General features: G+C 39.5%; 1 protein-coding gene across 1 annotated transcript in view; it reads right to left on the reverse strand.

The window, feature by feature from the left end:
• The window catches only part of LOC309415073 (zinc finger protein 532-like), a gene marked incomplete at both ends in the record, with an annotated part of 55,950 nt that overhangs the window by 12,885 nt on the left and 23,803 nt on the right, over positions 1–19,262 (reverse strand). Inside the window, 3 exon segments of the mRNA XM_082012478.1 lie at positions 5,136–5,414; positions 9,175–9,337; positions 17,710–17,886. Of these exon segments, the coding sequence (XP_081868604.1) occupies positions 5,136–5,414; positions 9,175–9,337; positions 17,710–17,886 (619 nt within the window).

Below are 19,262 nucleotides of genomic sequence, written 5' to 3' on the forward strand. Positions count from 1 at the left end.
CTCAGTTTAGCCCACCTCTGGACCAAACGCAAGCACCTGCTCTATCCCCTGAAAACTCCGTCTCAGCCGAGAAAGGGAAACTGGGGAAAAAGGAAACTTGTGGGTTCAAATGCGTTGAAATAGAAAAAGATTTAATAAAATGAGTATCAATACTAAAGCAATATAAGGTACCCAGAGTTATACTCAGCCCAGACAGTGGTGGCGAGCTGGGCGCTCCCAGCAGCGAACGCCGGCCGGCGAACCCTGTGAGCGGCACAGCTCCCGTGCGGGGAGAGCCAGCCTCGGGAGCAGAACGATGGGCGAGACCCTCCAGGGATGGAGGCCACGGAGAGAGAGCCGCTCCCGGCAGACTCCCCAGCTGCTGGCGAGCACGACGTTTATGGTATGGGACACTGGTGTTGGCCAGCCCGGCTCGGCCGCCTTGGCCTCCCTTCCTCCCAGCTTCAGCACCTGGCTGTCTGGAGACCGCGGGAGGCCTGGATCCCTTCAGAAACCCGCATACCACGGCTGGCCACAAACTAACCCAGAGTGTCTTATCAGTCTTGTTCTCACAGTAACGGGTGCTGCGGTCTTCCTAGAAATGCAGCTTTCCTGAACAGGAACTGATTTCATGATTCTATCCCAGCAAAAGCAGGCCAGTCAGGTAAAAGTGAAGCAACAGTCTCATACAATCAGTCCAGTACCTAGAAGGAAAATCATGTTCCTTGGACTGCTTTTTCCTGCTCTAGCAGTGATCAGTTTTCCTTCACAGTTACCAATAACATTCTCTTTCCTGCATTTATTGGGAAACTGAAAAAAAACCCAAAATCATTTTATTCTACTATTCCAACTGAGGCCATTGACCGAAAGATTTGGATCAAAGCTTGAAATTGGACCCTTCTTGACTCTTCTGGAGAATCCATCCAAGATCTGTCCCTATGTTCCAAAGCACTCAGTAGCTAAGATTTTCTTCACAAAACAATGTAGAGGGTTTGGCTCACTTATTCTTACCTTCTGAGGAAGTGACAAATAACAGAGATGCACAATAATCCACACGGACATCTTAATATGACATAAGTCATCCTCTCGTGCCTAATATTAATCAATAATGATAATAAAAAAGAATTCTCAATCCTAACAAGCTCAAGCCATACAGAAATGCCTGAGGAACTGAGAAACATCCATCTTATATTTGTGCTCTGAGAGCTGAACTTTATGTTACTGTTCGTATTTTCCCTAATGGCTACATTGCTCAGGAACATCTACAGACAGGCCAGCAGAGATCTGCAGACTTGATGTCGTTACTGAAAATTATCATTTACTGCAAAGTTTGGAGCGAATGGTGTAAGTCTGTACACAGGAAAAAGCAAAGTCTGGAATGGTTAAAGGAGTAAGAGTTGTTACAGTGAGATGAGAGACCTTTTGCTATCAAGACCAAAATCACATGGAGCGTGTGGGAAGGAAAGCGTTTCTGAAAGGTCGTTCATGCAAACGTGAAGCAGCTCATTAGGAAACATGATATGGTAATTTTATTGGGGCTAGTCAACATAACGCTGTTAGAGGCACAGTACTGTTCAACCTAGACTTCCTTTTCATGTTTAAAAGCCAATTAAAATAAAAGGAAATCAACATATTTCGCTCTTAAATTGTTAAAGGTGAAAACTTGGCAGTGTGTATATACAGTGCACACTCATTAATGCTAATGCATTAATCAATACATTTTGCAGTATGCTTGTGACTGCACATGACTCTGGGAAGAATTTATAAAAGCAAATAAAATGTGAAATCATATTAGGGCTTCTGTCAAGAAGCAGCCCTGCACCATGCTGTACAAACATGCAAGCAAAACCAAGGTGGCCCATGTGTCTTTGCCAAGGCCACTGCCCAGTGCAGAGGCAGCAAGCACTTAGTCACAAAAGCAGCGCGAGGACTGTGCTCAGTAGGACCCAGTCCCGCTCAGAGACCTGGGGGCACTACCTGGGGTAACCACCTGACACCACACCTGTTCTAAATGCGTTGGAAAGATTCTGGATAGAGACCCAAATAGGATGTGGGATGCATTAGTTTCTGCAATGGCAGCCAAAACCAAAAGAACTAAAAAATCTGTTCTGTAATTAGGGGCAGCGTGACCTGTTGTACAGCATCTTGTCTTTACAGGAAGAAAGAGCATGTTCAATTAGAGGCACAGCAAGTCAGAACTGGTAAAGCAACTGCCGCTTAGAAAACATCTGTCCTTTCATAGAAACACACTTACACACAAGTCCCAGGAAGCTCAGCGTACGTCCACCCAGCTGAGTGCAGACATACATGATCCAGTTTCAATCCGGCAGTTGTACAGGCCTGTCAGAACCACCCTTTGTCTGGGCTAATAACTTTTTTTTTTAAACAGCACTTTTGAGATCAGGCGGAGAATCACACCAAGGTGGCTACAAATCTTCCTACCCTACAGCTGGCTCACCTTCAACCAGCTCAGGAAGAGGATATAGAAAATATGAATCTGTCTGTCTGTCTCTGCACACTTTTCCCAATACGTTCTGGCAACTCAACGAGAGGATATACATGGCAATACCTCTCCTATGAATACCTCTGAATAATCCAGCCTGGGATCAGCTAAGAAGGGTTACAGCTCCAGACTTTTCACTTGGATCCTGCAAAATTGAAACTAATTATCTTAAAATACCTTACATGACAATGGACTTTGTGAATAGCTCATGAATTGCTTAATTACAGTTTTTAATGAACATTCTGCATAGATCATTTTAGAGCATTTAACCCACACCTATCATTCTTAAGAAAAACAGACTATAAATTAATTCTACTATTTATTAGACCAGGATAACAGTATTTAGTTATCTTGTGCTCATTTCTAGTCCCTCTACAATAAAATGTATCCATAGAAGTTTAGTTTTTGAGATACAGTAATTTTGAAAGCTAACAACTACTGAAAATTTTGAGGTCTGGAAGGAACGTAGCAACTGGTCATAGAGTTGTATCTCTATGCATTTTAATATATATATATGTCCCCCGTGTTATTTGAGGAACTGCTTGAGTAGGGATAAAACCAGCACATAAATGTAAGCAATACAACAAGCTTTAGACCAGTATTTGAGTGCAACAATTATCTATTAGTTCATAGTAAGGGCTGTTATTGAGGTAACATTGCACATTCTTATTAAACATCAGAGACAGAAAGATACATATTTAAAGCTAATATTTAGAAAGCATTATCAATGCATTACTAAGCTTATTTTATGTGCCTTCTGCCACTTTGCTGTAGGTGTGATCAGACTGGGGATCATTCTCTAGTTCACTCTAGAAGTGAACAGTGACTAACTGACAGTTTCATAGGGAGGTTGTGTTGTTTTGTAAGAACTGCATCAATGTAAAAGGTATCTGTCCTTATACTTACTTCTGTTTGCTGGTAAAAGCACTGGTGAGTTAGTATTTAGACTAACAAGCAAACCAGAGTGGACCAACAGTTTAGATGTTGCTAAAGAGACTGATTTTGACAGAAAACTGAACTGTGACTATGTCAGTTACAGGATCAGAAAGAAGTATTCAGTGCATAGGGGTGCCACAGGGACCGTAACACATTTTACAGAGTTTCTTTATAGACATTACTCAGCAGAAGTATCAGGAATATACTTGCTAGGCTTGAAACTGAAGCAATTAACAGTTCCTCAGTGACTTCAATGGAGAGAAATGCAAAAATGATCTTTTAAAGCAACTTAAGAAATCAAACAGAGACCACATGATCTGGGCTGTTTGTCTACTTTTCATGCCCTCAAGCTGTAAGCGGAGAAGCATGTAAAAGAAAATGTAGCTGTGTGAATCATAATCCTTTGGTTTTGTGTGTTTTGTTCCAAGGAGGACTGGCAGTCTAGCTACAGGACTCTCTACAGCAGGAAGGTTGGAAGAACGGAGTGGGAGTTACTGTAGGCAAGGAGAAACATGGAAGTAAGTTCCCTGTCAGTCAGACTTGGGTGCTATTTGCTTGAAGTTGTCATAAGAAAATTAGAGATGACACTCAGTAGTCTGGCATTTTCAGCTTTTCCATAAAATGTTTACAAACAGAATAAAATAATTTGCACAACAGCTTTAGAGTTAAGCACTGTAATTTGAAGGGACACAGAAACCTCTGGAAATGTGCCATCATTTATTACAGCATTATAAGGATCCTGAAAACAACGGATTTTCACTCAGGATGATTCTTCTCCACTTAGACAAAGTAAGTCTGTTATCCCTTCCAGTTCTGCTCTTTTTCTGCAGCGCAGCACAGTACATTAGTTCAATTCCCTGTTCCTTTCTTTAGGAAAGGATCAGACCATTTTCACCAGCACACAGGGAAGGACAGGACTGGATAGCAGACGCCTGCTGTGTGAGAGCATCGGGCCGGAGCCTGCTACAGTCCGTCTCAAACACAGCAAGAAGGGTCCATCCAAGGATCAGTTTCACTATTGCTTACCTGCAGGTCTTTTAATTTCATTTAACTGGAAAAGCTATGGGATGCAGCAAGGACATCAAGCTGTCTTTCTGATGACTGAAGAATACAGCATGCCCATATTTCACTTCCAACCCATTTTACGTAAGTTATGTCAAATACAGCTGCTTTACATAAAAAATTCAACTTGTTCAACGCAGCTGACTTCTTGGATGAACCTACAAGTGTAAGATTAGAGCAATGGCTTGACCTTAGAGTGTGTCTACCTTTAAAATGACCTGCCGTTTGGCACTCATTGGACCAATAAAACAAGACTCTATTCCTTGACTCTAACAGTTACTGAACTTTGAAGAGAAAGAGGGAACTGAGAAGGCACAAAGGAAGAAATAAGAACCTGGATCGGATTAAATGACTTGGACAAAATACTGGAACATCTTTCACTCTTTCCATCTTGAAGAAATTTTGGTACTGGATGAACAAGCCTACAATTAGGTAAGAGTGTGTGGATTTCCTCAGTAGAACTATGTAGAAAATGACAAAAACTAAGCAGCCAAGAAAGAAAGATGAAGAGAAAGATGAAATAGGTATAAGAACAGAGAAGAATAATGACTGAACTTAAAGGACCTATTTTCAAAAACACAACTGAATTTGAACAAAAATTACTTCATATTTCAGGTTGAATTAATTTCTTTTTAATTGAGTATTATTCATTTACCTTTCCGTGTTCTTTCCTCATGTGAGAGATGTAAACGTCTCTCTGGGTGAAGAGCCTATCACACTCCCAACATGTCCAGCCAGGATTAGCGACTTTTTTAGGCTCTGCTTTCTTTATGGGAGAAGGAGATTTCTTCTCCAGCTTTTCTGTTCCGTTGACAGATTTTGTGTCCTCTTTGTTGTGACTGGCTGAATTCTGAGTTGTGGGTTTAGTACTGAGAGGCAGATTTATCCCCAGGTTTGGTGGCCCCTCAACACTTTTCAAAGTTCCATGCATAGACTACAATAAAGAGAAAAAAAAAAAAAAAGGACAAAACTAACATGGACATATACAGTTGTATTGACAACATACAAAGATCCTCTGAACAAAAAGTCTTCATTTAGTTCTTTGTCACACTATTATCAGATCATATTCTTAACTTACAGAAACATGATTAAGTAAAGGCAAGGCCTAGCACGAAGAAAAACTAGCCAACAACACCAGCAGACACCATCCATAGATAAAGAGGAATTTTCTTCAGTAGCTAGATATTTTCACAAACAAATAAAAGAGACTTTAGGTTAAGTTTAAATTGCTGTTTAATAGGGAGGAAAAAAGGTCTCAGGAAGCATTTTATGTTAAGTTTAATTTCTCGCTTTACTTACCTAAAATATTAGTTGAGCATCATCATTTCAAACTACGTGACTAGAGATTTCCAATAAGGAAAGGTTTTTACTGACAAATTTTGACTTGGCACATTGGTAAGAAAGACAAGAAAAGGCAACTCTGGAAAGATCAGGCAACTATATCATTTAGGATATATTAATATTTCATGTTGAGACTGAGTTAAGCCCTGTCTTACTCCAGGCTCAGGTTATGAGCACCCTAACTTACCCTTATATTGCTTACAGTCCTTAGAATCAAAGGTGTGCAGGGCTGACGGGGTGCCCAAGACCAGGCGACAGCTAAGAGGTGCCTAACAAGCTGTTCTCAAGCACCCTGAAGCTCTTAGGTAGTGATCCTTCCTCACCGATTTATTTCTAGACTTTAAGTCAGTAATCAGTAAGAAGGGAAGAACTCTTCCACCTCCTCCTTCCCCGATTTCTGAAGCCAGTGTCATATGCTGGTACGATACCTGAGTCCACCAAAAAGATGACCAGTCCAGGAAGACCTGGGCTTCAGCTGTGTGTCGAGTTTCATATATGAACATGGACACAGCAGTAATGAGTCAGCAAGTTTCTGGGCCAACAAAGATGACTGCAGCCCAGAATTAACAAACTGTTGAACATGGATCCACTATCAAGGTCTCTCTCATACCTAAAAGACTGGCCCTTTACAAGGACAGTGTTCTGATCATCTCATCTACCGACCTTTATTATAACTCTCCTGGATGATATGTCTAGCCATCCCAAACATTATTATTTTTCCTACAGGAAACCTCACAAACAAAAAAAATGTTCAACACATTCTTGATTCTGCGAATATAATAATACAAATCTGCTACTCCAGTATAATACTTCAGTATCAAGTTATTTTGTAAATCATGTGGCTCTTGGGACTACCCGCTGCCTCTACAACAAATATCAACCTGTTCTGTAAAACATGTTCTTCTATTTAACAGTTGTTAAACAGAATAAAAGAAACAGCTGTAATTTAAAAAACTAAAATGTTATTAAACAAGCAAAGCGCAGAGGACTCCCTGACTGGCTCTAAGAACAAACTGAAGTTGTGTAGCAAAGGAGGTGGCTCCTTTAGTATCCATTGCACCAGGACAAGAAGAAAGAAGCAGGGGGTAGACGGGAAAGGCGTTCATATACTTTCAGACAACTGAAGACTGACCTGGAGATTCCAACCCAGCTTAACTTGTCAGCATGTAAAATGTTCGTGCTCAACTTTCTAAATGTCTCTTAAATACAGTACTTGAAATTTAATTTCTTATTTGAAAATAAACAAAAAGCATTAAAGCGTAACATGGAGTGGCAGTGACCACAGCACTTGCCACCAGCAGGACTGGGAGCGTTACACCTCCAGCCCAGACCTTCACCACCTGTTCTCACTGGCTGTTAGGAAATTTTCTTGTAGCGAGCCATTACAGGAAAATGAGACATATGTTTTGCCAACAAGTAACATTCACATCTGCAGGAATTATTCTAGGTTATTTTTTGTAGCTTTAAATAACCTCCTCCCGAGCTTCTTTCTATGTCTTTCTATTCTATTTTCACTCAGGTCTTCTCTGCCTTGATGGTTTATGTCTAGCCATACCAAGCATTACTTTTTGTGCAGCCGGGCTGAGCTCTGCCCTTGTCTGGCACTCGTCCTCCCTCTGAGTCCTTTTCTGTTTTTATCCATACTCTATTGCTGTTTTTTTTTATTCCCCCTTAACTGAAGTCCCAATTATACTTTTCTGCTGCTGTCCCTACTACTATACATACATCCTAAACGTAAAAGCACTAGCAATTCTGAATAAAAGCAGTAATACTGTTACTGCAGGTGTTTGTTCTAATCTGCTAATTTTGTTCTCAAAAATGTCTGAATCATTTATAGTGAAACATACTAAAAAAACACTGGCTTGAAAGTACAAATACTGGCATGGAACACTAAAGCCAAAAGAATTAAATAGTGCCCAAATCCTAAATAACTGAGAATAACTTTATAATAAGAGATGCTGAGCAACCCTAATTTATGTAAGAATAGCGTCTGGCCCTAACTACAGTCAGATCATGCTCCTAAAATAGTTGTTTTCCAGTCTTAAAAAAGTAGTTACGTACAGATCTTTTACTTTTACAGTAATACCTGAGTCAAGAAAAACTAATTACATAAATTACATAAATAAGACATACACTGCAATATAAGGCATCTGCCTATTTAGTTAAAAAAAGAAGAAATAGAAGTAAATCAAAGAAGTAGAAAACGGGATGTTGCATTGCTGCATGACCGCTTAAGATATCTGGCATAAATGGAAGACAACTCATAGTAAATATGAACTAGTTTAGAAACAAAGAAAATATTCAGTCCTTGTATTTCTGAATGTCTTGGGTCAGCCCTTCCCTATCCTCCTCCTCAAGTTTAAGATTTGCTTTAAGACCAACTGTGTTTTCATGACTTGTGATGTTGTTTTCCACAGAACTTCAGAGATTTCTGAGGTTACAAGTGCTACAGTTGAGACTAAAATGCAAAATGATGGTTTTAGCAGACCAGAAAGATGTCTGGTTTTCCACTGTTCTGTATATCAATTTTACCAAGTCTTATGTGTCACTGCAAGAGAAACCCACTGAATTAAGTGCTACCATTCTGGACTGTAATACTTTGCAATGGTGTAAATAACTTCAACATGTTACCAGGCACCGCATGTTAAGGCATAAGAAATTCAGCACTGCTAATAGATTTTGTATATATAAAACAAGGTAACACAGTATATCTAAAATACACAGCTAACAAACTATAGCTAGGGGACTACTGATTCTGCATGACCTGATTTGCAAGGGTGATAGTAAATCTTTTTCAGTTATAAGGTTATTTACGAGAAAATCCACTTCAAGTTTTTTTTCAAAGCATGCATGTGTTCATGTTCGTATGTGAATACACGCACACAAATAACCTCTACATCTATTCAAGAAACATACTGGTTCCTACCGGTGAATTCTGAACATCAAAGGTTTGATTTTATAATGTACTCAGCATTCTCAGCTCCTAACAATTGCAATACTGTAAGTAAGGCTCAATACTTATTAGAATTGGACTAACTTACTTCACTATACCCATTATTATTTTGATAAAATGGCCTATTAAATGCAATACACCGAGATATTCCTCGTATACCAAAATCAACATTCATATAGAAAAACCGAGTGATTACATCACAGATACGCTGAAGACCATATGAAATATAACATTTTAACATTTGAGAACATTATTCACAGATTACTCTCTTGGAATTATTAAGAACTCTCTCTTTCAGCAGTCCTCTTGTTATTCTGTGCTTTTTTACAGTGTTTTCTCACAGCATATATTGTATGACAAATGGTATCTATGAACGAAACAAGAGAAGATGCCTACACACCTTGATATGATCCATCATAAGCTGTTTCTGTGCATAGAGAAGAGAACAGTCTGGACACTTGAAAACAGACACCTTCTGGTTTTCAATGTGCTGATCAAAGTGGCGATAGAGCAAAGGTTGTAGAGTAAACACAGTGTCACACATAGAGCATTTATATATTATTCTAAAAACAGAAGTACAATAAACAACGTCAGTCATGTGGATGATGTACTTGCAAGAATCATGATGTTAACTTTTTTCTCAGCAGAGATAAGATTGGACATGTTTAAGCAATCATTTCACACTGCTTGAAGGAAGTTAAAATTAAACTAATTCAAAACATCCTCCAATTTCAAAACATGGGAGCAGCAGAAAAACCAGGAAAATAGAAAAAAAAAAATCTCTAAAAAGTGCAAACGAGAAGCCAGAAAACAACAGCATGTGCCAGTTACATACATAACAACAACATCTACTTAGGATACTCTGAAAGGTAAATGTCTTCAGTTTCTGAACTCACATTGTAACTAAAGGACAATATACCTGTTTCAGGTTGCAAAAGTCAATATGTTTTAAGGGAGTGATTGATTCGATCATCATTAGTAATATACTTCAAGATAAATTTTTTTTTGGCAATATATGGCTTTGAACTTCCTGAATGCCAGGCCTCGACTCTGTTAATGCCCTGAAGCCGAAACTTGACAGGATGGTACTCCGCTGTTCTGCCATTACAAGCTGTTAAGAATCTGTCTATTGAAGCGATGCAGTGACACCACTGAAACCACAACTTCCTCTCTCACAGCACAGGCGACTGGAAATGCGCTCGCTACATCTCCTGTTCTGATAGGCAACATTCCAATCAAAACTGTAACAAAAGCTACTTACGTTTTAGTAGCTGTGTAACTGGTGAAGCAACGCATCTATTAATATAATTTCAAAAGTGCTTTAGAAATAGATGTACTAATTAACAAAGAACTAGGTAAGTACTGGACACAAAAAGCACAGCCCCTGAAAACGAACACGATAGCCAAATTTCTCTATCACAAAATCCTAAGAATATTATTAAACAATACGAAAATAGTTTTATTTTTAGCAGATCCTTGTCAAGTGTCTGTCCAACAGACAACAAACATAGGGAAACCAGAGACATAATCCTCTGATCTAAATGCTGCAACAACTACTACGTGACAATAGTCTGAAGCTTGTTTCGTTTTGCTGATGATTTTATAATGAAAAATATAGTTTAAATTGCATTACAGGTAATTATTTACTTGATACTTTACCTGTTGTTTTTGCTTATCTGTATGTTTGATTGTATTAAGAATTATTTCCCTGGCAACTAAAGGTGAGTAACAAGATTAGCCATTTGAACTGCAACCCTTTAATGTATCTGTTCATAGATAGTAAAAAATTCTATCCTTTCAGAAACATCACACTTTTTTTTTTTTTAACTTTGAAAATGAATGAAAAAAAATTACACCTGAAAGAAAAGTAACAAAGAAATTCACCATAGTTCATCAGATGAGAGAGAAATCTAGTCCATTAGCCATCACTAGTGGTAGCACTTCAGAAACTGGAGTTCAGGTAAGATAAAAGAAACCCAACAACAGGCGCTCAGTACAATGACAGACAAAAGCAGTCTTCCTAATCCCGTCAATTAGAGGTTGATCTCTGTCCTGAAGAATGACTTTCCATTAAAAAACGCAACACAACAAACCCTGCTTGCTAGAATGCTGAAGTTCTAAGTCCCTTCTAAATCCTTCTAAGCAATTAGAGGGATTTAGCATCAATAGTACATTGTTCAAGAGCTCTGAAGATCCCTCTGCACTGTGTTTTGAGATTACAAGAACAGGGACATTGCTTCAATGTCGAAGCCATTCAGCGAGTCCAAATATTTGAAATAATGAAAAATAGTACACCTGATCATATTAACTGTGAAAAATATTATTTCTGTGGTATATCAAGTGGTCCCAGTTTCTCACGTATCATAAGGTAAGTTTATTATTCAGACAGCATCCTCCGATGACCTACATCCTATTGTACTGCTTTCCGAGGTGAACCCTCTGCACGGGACGACACACTCTGCGCAGGCACAGCAGAACGTACATTCACCAGCTTCACCTGCTGAGCTCCGAGTTCTTAGGAAGGGGAGCCCCCTCCCCATCCTCCGATCCCCATATTACTGTCCAGAAAAGCTACTTAAACATTACTCAAGTATTTTAGTTTCTCACATTATTACTGATCTACATCCCTTCAGAATCCTAACTTCTTTGATAATTCCCACAAGAAAAGTGTTAAAACAGCTTAAAAAGGAAATTACAAGGAAATTAAGGTGAAAAAGGAAATGCTTCTTGGTATTAACTGGTAAGAAAGAAACGCCAGGTTCTGAAAATATGCAGTTTCACCTCCTGTACTGCACATCAATATAAACCCACAAATCTTACTAATAGTTTTAACTGAGATCATAAAAGACAACTTCTAGGGTAAAAAAAAATCAGCGGATCACCACCCCGGCAGGTCAGCTGAATTGAGCACAGACAGAAAGACAGAGAACATGAATCTTCTCCAGGCACAGTGCTATCACGGGCACACTCTGTGGGCTGCACTGTTTAAGAAATAAGGGATAGAAAGAGCCAAAGGATTCACTGTGCAAGAGGTCATCTCCCTTGGCCACACCACACAGAGGTACTGAGCATCTAAGCATGCTCCACTGTCTTGGTCCCATCTCAGCAGGGCAGCTAGAGATGATTTAAAGCTGTGATTTTACTGTCAGCCCTCTTCCAAGAAAAAAACCAAGAGTTTCCTCAGAAAAGTACTTGCTGCAGTTCTGTAGTGACTCTGCTGATAATGTCACAAGCCAGAGAGCTGGTACTAACCACACACATTCCCTAACCCTGGGCAACAAATATTTTTCTTCTGTCCCTACGTCCTGCCTTTTCTAACACTGTCCTACATTTCCAGCAGCAACTTTGTCCAAAAGTCAGGAAGCGTCAGGCCCGATTACTAACTAAGCAGGCAAACAAGCCGAGGCACAAGACTATCACAGCCTTCTCCCTGGCAGGGTGATTTTCACCCTTCTGATTCATTGCTCACATACCACTGCTAACATCCAGAATCCCAGCATTTTGGTGCCTGTTGCCAAGTGGACGATCCCATGGCTAGGTGCTAAAGAGAGATGAGTAAAGTTACATTGTTCCAGGTTAGCAAGATGTAAATAAAAGACTAGCAGAATTAAAAATAATTCTGCTTATTTCATGATGTATATTTCTATTAGAACCGTATCTTGCAAATAAAATTAGACACATGAAATTTGAAAACCTGCTTTATCATCTGTGGTGGAACTACACAGTGATCTCAGCTGGAATGATTTCAGGCCTGTAGTATATGAATTTATCATCACAGGATTACATAATTCAATCAAATAAACTATGATCTATTATATGCTTCAGATTCTTATGGTATCTAAAGTAAGGAACAGAAGACTACAGAATTGCTGAAGTCAGAAGGAAGCTCTTAAGGTCATCTAGTCCAATCCCTGCTTAAGCAGGGTGAACCAGAGCAGGCTGCCCAGGACCATGTCCAGTCGGGTTTCGAATGTCTCCACAGACTGAGACTCCACAGCCTCTGGGCATCCTCTTCCAGTGTCTGATCGCCCTCACGGTAAAAGTGACTTCTGGTGTTCAGGTGGAAATTCATGTGTTTCAGTCTGTGGCCATTGCCTCTTGTCCTGTCTCTGGGTACCACGGAGAAGAGTCTGGCTCCCCCTTCTTTATGCCTTCCCACATGGTATTTATACACATGGATAAGGTCCTCCTCAGCCTTCTCCTCTCCAGGCTGAACAGTCCCAGCTCCCTCAGCCCCTACTCACATGAGAGACGCTCCAGTCCCTTCATCATCTCAGCGTCCCTTTGCTGGCCTTGCTCCAGCATGTCCACGCCTCTCAGGCCGGGGACCCAGCCCCGGGTGCAGTACTGCAGCGCTGCCCCAGCTGCACTGAGCAGAGGGGAAGGATCACCGCCCTTGACCTGCCGGCGCTGCTCTTCCCTTAACGACCACATCCCTGGGCAACGCAGCACTCGCTAGCACTGACGGGAGAAAGTGAATCCGCTACAAAAAACCCTGACATCTTTCTGAATGTATCACATATAAACACTCTATCTTTTTATGAACACCAAGAGCTGAATATATGTACTATCTATGTAAGCTAAAAGACTTTACTCTGTTTTCACAAGAAGCACAGGAAGCATCTGGCAGAGATCCAAATTTCAGGCAGGTCTCTGAGAAAAGACTGTACCCAGTTAAATTCATAGCAACATACCTAATAGTATGAGTTGTGACTGTACACACTTTGAGTATTTCTTTCAGTCGCATGAAAAGCATGATTTTCAATCCTCAACACATGCAGCTGAGTATGCTGGGTTGTTTTATAATTGAAGTAGTCAGTATTTAACATGTGACAGCTGAAAACCCTGCCCAAAGCTTAAAGGCATTTATGCCTTATTATGGGACATAATTTCCATCCACCTCAATTCAACAAGACACCCCAGTAAGGCAGGCAGTTCAACTGCGGTCACGCCAGCAAGGCGGTTACTCAGTAACTGCTCCTGCCCCACAGTGCACGCCCAAACAGGCACGGTACGTGCACTTTTTCACTTTTCAAAAATCCGGTTAACAAATTCACATGTTATCTTGGCATAAATACACGTTATCACACAGGAAAATATCTTCGTATCACATAAAGCATGTTTAATGTTTCGAAAGCTTCTGTACCAGAGTATGGTATTTCTCCTTCCCATAAATCTTGTCTCAAAAAATAGTACTTGTGGGATAATATACTATGTACCAATAGTACAGTATATATCTATAACCTGGCTTGATAGACAAGAATTTCTCCAATATCCAAAAAGGTATCAGCCATGAAAAATATCTTAGTGCCATTCCTATGATGTTACACTGTTTACTGAAAAAAGAAAATCATGTATTAGCTCTGGTTTCCCACAGAAACCATGTAGCATCTTAGGTATGCTACAGCAGAGCGCTTCACAAAGTTGAAGGACAAGACAGCCATCCATTTCCCTATATTAAAATAATCTAATTTCATGCCACTGAGAATCACTGCACATAAGCTTCATTTTTCATACACCAAATAGTGTACTGTATCTGTTCTGAAACAACCATTTGTAATGTAATTGTAAATCACACAGTTCCAGTAAATGCCAGAGGCACACAGCCACCTACCCAGTGAGCCCAATTCCTGTAAACAAAAAAGCGTGAACCAGTAAAGAGCCCCTCAGGACCGCACTGGCCTCAGACCCCTTACAGGATGGAAGCAATAAACCTTCCCAGCCACCCTGACGTGCTGACACACTGCGTCTTGTTTTCAGCTGCACCTCTGTGATGCCCAGAGGAACATCCAAGCCAGACTTCAATAACATCTGCCTACCAGGTGAGGTCTGAAACTCATGTTCAAGGGTCAGACACCCTCTATACACTCAATGAAAACTCAAAAGCTTCACATTTCCAAACACAGAAGGCTGTGTACCTTTCTTTTAATTTGTTTTAATTAAAATTTTAATTTGTTTTAAAATTTTTACTTCAGAAGAACAAAAATTTAACTGAGCTTATGTAGTCATACCTATAGCATTGTATGACTATATTCCATTCCTTCTTTTCAAGAATGAGTTTATTAAGCTTTCAAAATGTATGCCAGCCATATGCAATGTAGACAATAGGCAATATGATAAACCAGCAGCAAATGTCAAATGTGAATGTATTTCCTCAAATACAACAGCATTTGTCAGCTCTACTCAGTGCCAGTCAGGCCACACCTGGAGCACTGTGTCCAGTTCTGGTCCCCCCAACTCAAGAAAGACATGGACAGACTGGAGAGGGTCCAAAGGAGGGCCATGAAGATGATCAAAGGGCTGGAGAACCTGCCCTGGAGGAAAGACTGAAGGAGCTGGATCTCCTCTCCCTTGAGAAGGCTCAAGGGGACCTCATCACATTGCTCCAGTACTTAACAGGCAGCTAAAAAGAGGACAGAGGGTCTCTCTTCACAAGGAGCCACATGGAGAAGACAAGGGGCAACAGGTACGACTTGCACCAGGAGAGGTTTCCTCTTGATACAAGAAAAAAATTTTTTACAGTGAGAACAATCATTCACTGGAACAACTCCACCACATCTCTAGGGAAGTTATCACTGGAGGCTTTCAAGATGTGGCTGGACAGGGTGCTTGATAATGTCATCTTGACTGCCCTTCCCATGAAAGGCTGGACCCAATGATCTTTCGAGGTCCCTTCCAACCTGGGCTGTTCTGTAATTCTAACACAGAACATTACAGCAGATAAACCAGAATTTGAGCAATGTCAAACAGTTGATGTCAACTTCACCAAGGTATGTGAGAAATATCCTCAGAAACCAACTAATTTAAACAACAAAAACACTTCCTTTTAAATTGCTTACTGAGTGGCAGAACTACATGTAGTTAATTCTGAGGAAAATCACAGGTCCTGATAGCTTGAAATAGACCTTATTAAATGGTGAAACAGCAGTCAATGTGAGCAGTCTGAGTGTTGGTGGCAACACGTTCCTACCTACAGATGCTTGTGAAATGGAAGTAAAGAACTCTACACAAGGCAAGGACTGGGAAAATCCCACTAGTCACTCTGCATGCATTTAAGACAGCATCTTGATTAAAACTGGCCAATTTAAAGAGAACACCACTTCTTAAGAGGAGTGAACTATGAATTCTATAATTTATTACCATATAACTACTTAATAAAATTTCCTTTTAGTCTTTTTATAATCAAAATAAATTCATAAAACAATACGGAAAGAAAACTAATGCAAAATACTTAATTCACAAAGTTGATCAGAAACAGTTCAGCAGATCCAAGCACAATTCAAGAAATCTTCTGCACTTTTCATATGTGAAGTATCTTACACAAACGGTGGTCTTAATCTTTTGGTTTTCTCTAATGAAAATTATGTGAATCTGAAACAAGTTTTAGATTAAATGTTGGTATTTCAAAGAATCTCACTGAAGATACCAGCCTGAATTAAAACAACATTTGTCACTGGGTGGAAAGTTTTAATTTGGTATCAGAAACAGTGAGTTTGTTGCCATTTTGCTTTAATGTAGGTTTAAACACCCTAAAAGAAAAAATCTCTGGTTAATATGTTAGAAGAAACAGTGATAAACAAACTCTTCTAAAATCTGGTTCTTACATTACATGGTACCTTGTTTCTCTCATCTGCCTTCCATTTTCTTGAGTCTGCAAGTTGTTAAAATATACTAGGGTGCTCTGTGCACTCCAGAAATAAAAACAGTTAAATGCTTGAATATTTACTCTCAATACTGCACCTGTACCAACAGAGGAGAGAGAAGACAGAAGAAAAAGGTCTGCAATGAGAAAACATCAGGCTAAGACCAATGAGATTTGAAGCCTGATTTTCACATGCATTGGCACCTGCAGCTCCCACTGGCTTCAGCGGAGGGCTTCAATGTTCAACATCTTTAGAACAAAGACCCTGAAGCAGAGTTCCTAACTGTGCCCTGCGTTACCATCTTCAGCAAACCATGGTGTTTACGCACAGCTTTCCTAGCTACAGAACGGAATCAGTTCTGCTTTAAGCCAGAAAAACAGAGATTACGTATTGGAAAAAAGCTTATAATAAACAGCTCTATAAATGCAGCTATTTTGATTTGGAGAGGCAAGGCTGGATAATTTTAAAGGCTGGCACCTCTCACTTACTAAGACAGTGAAACTGCTCTCCTTGAAACATGACCATCTTAGGGAAGCAAAAACCTAGCTCACCACTCCCAAAATCTACAGCGTTCACGAAGAAAAATCTAGTAGATGGAAAGAGGAGAACAGATCCTGCACGAAAAACACTGCCTGACAAGCACGCAGCCGCCTGACCAAAAGAACAGGGTATGGCAGGCCTCTGTAGCCTGCGAGAATTGCCCGAGGTCAGCCCAGAGATGAAAACTGCCACTTTTAAAACCATCTCTCACAAGTACACACTCTGACCTCTGTGAACTGATGGCACTGAAAGAACCAATTTTCCAAATTCACTCAGATGATCATCTGTAAGCATGTAACAGAAAGAAAAAAAAATCACTTTTTTCCACCTTTTCAACCAAATGTTATGAAAAATCACTGCATAAACCCTGATGAGTCTTAGGAGTTCTTTCTGGAAACACCTTATCTTAATCCACAGTAAAAATGCAGATGAGCTAGACAGATTAACAATTAAGAACGAGAAACACACTAGCTGCCTGTCCGAATCATTTCTGTAATTACTGTACAACTCTCTTGTAGTGCACAGTGTTTAAAGAACTGCTACTGCTATGTTCATGGAAATTTAACCTTTGCTAAATAAATTGCCAGCTAAAAACTTATGAAAACATTACATAAACTCCACACGTTACCAACAGAACGACAAACCGCTGGTTGTACACTATGTGATTTTTCAGAGTATAAGCACAGGACAGAATGCAATTTCACAAGTTATTAAAATGCAGGCAAGTGCAGTAGAAGATTAATTTTGCTTACTTTGGTTCGCCTATCTTGATACCCGGGTGTTGTGTATAGGCATGGGAGTGTGTGCTGGGAGCAGATTTAAATGCCATGGGACAGATAGGACACTTGTAAAAGACTTCACAGTGAGAACCTTGAATATGAGACTTGAGTGCCGCCACATCAGAGTATACAACATTGCAATGCACGCAGCTGCAAAAAGAGTGAAAAAGAGTCAGTTCAGCCCAGCCCAAAGCAGTACTGAAAGAAACGGAATCAACACTGATTTTCAAGCAAGTGGAAAAGATAAACGTATATACAACCAGATAAAACTACGTTATTCTGTCAATTTAAACAACCCAGTAAGAATCAACATAAACAGAGATTTGCATATCAGAAAGTAAGAAAAAAGGTATTTCCCAAATTTAATTTGAAAATCTAAGAGATATGAAGTCAGAACATGTGTTTATGGCATTAGAACAAAACAGACAGAAGGGCTGACAGAGGAATATGCTATTGATTGTAAAAAGAATGTTTAAATCCTCTGCAAATTTGTAAAGAGATTTAAAAAATTGCGTTTTTATCACATGCAGTGGATTGTACAAGGTACGCCACAGTAATTTAGAAACTACCACCAAAATGGAAAACCAGTAAGGAAAACATTTCCACCATTTCCCTGGTTTAGATTTAATGAAGACATACTGGTAATGATTTTCTGTATATGTAATTAAATCAGCACTTGGATTTAAAAACAAAAAGGAATAATTTAAACGCAGGACAACTAAACCACATCTCTACAATCAGATCAATCTATCAGATTGGTATTCAGAAAATATTTTTCAAAGACATACTTCTGCTGTGTCGAAAATTTGTGACCTTTCCGCATCTACTCTAAAATGAAATGATTAAAAAATTGAATTAATATTAGTACATAAAAATTTCTATACACAATGGTCCCTTTTAGTGCCATACATCTCCAGTACTAAATGCCACCAAGTAAGTCCGAGAACATACTGCACTAAGCAACTACAAAATAACCTGTCAAATGAACAAAATTCTTATTGACCAGTATTTTGCACTGAAAGTTTTAAAATTTAACCATAGAAGGCCTCTACCCTTCCAAATTTTAATTTTGGAATCCATCATAGTAGTATGATCATTGTCATATAAAGGTCAAATTGTCTTTTGATACTGTTTTAATGTCCTGCTGATAGCAACAAAGCACGAAATAAAATTATATATTGCATTCAAGAATCCTGTTTCCCTTTTAAAATGTATCACCTTTGAATTTTATGAAATGTTCTCCTTTCTTTTCTGAGCAGCTGATTTACATTTTTAATCTTATTAATCGAGTTTATATCTATCGAGTTTTTGCTTACCAATTCATTTTCTTAAGTAAATGGTCCTTGCCTTTTTGGGGTCTGTTAGGATCTTCTCTGCTTACACAGAGATGAACGTTTCTTCATAGCGGTACAAAGCACAATCCTCTCACTGACAGATCTACTCCTAACGTGCCACCTCAAGGGAGTTGGGTTGCACCTCTTGCCTCCCCATCCCACCCTGTATGGACTTTATTCTCTTGTGATGCA

The sequence above is a fragment of the Phaethon aethereus genome (assembly GCF_964289735.1).
Source record: "Phaethon aethereus genome assembly, chromosome: W".
Taxonomy (NCBI): Eukaryota; Metazoa; Chordata; class Aves; order Phaethontiformes; family Phaethontidae; genus Phaethon; species Phaethon aethereus.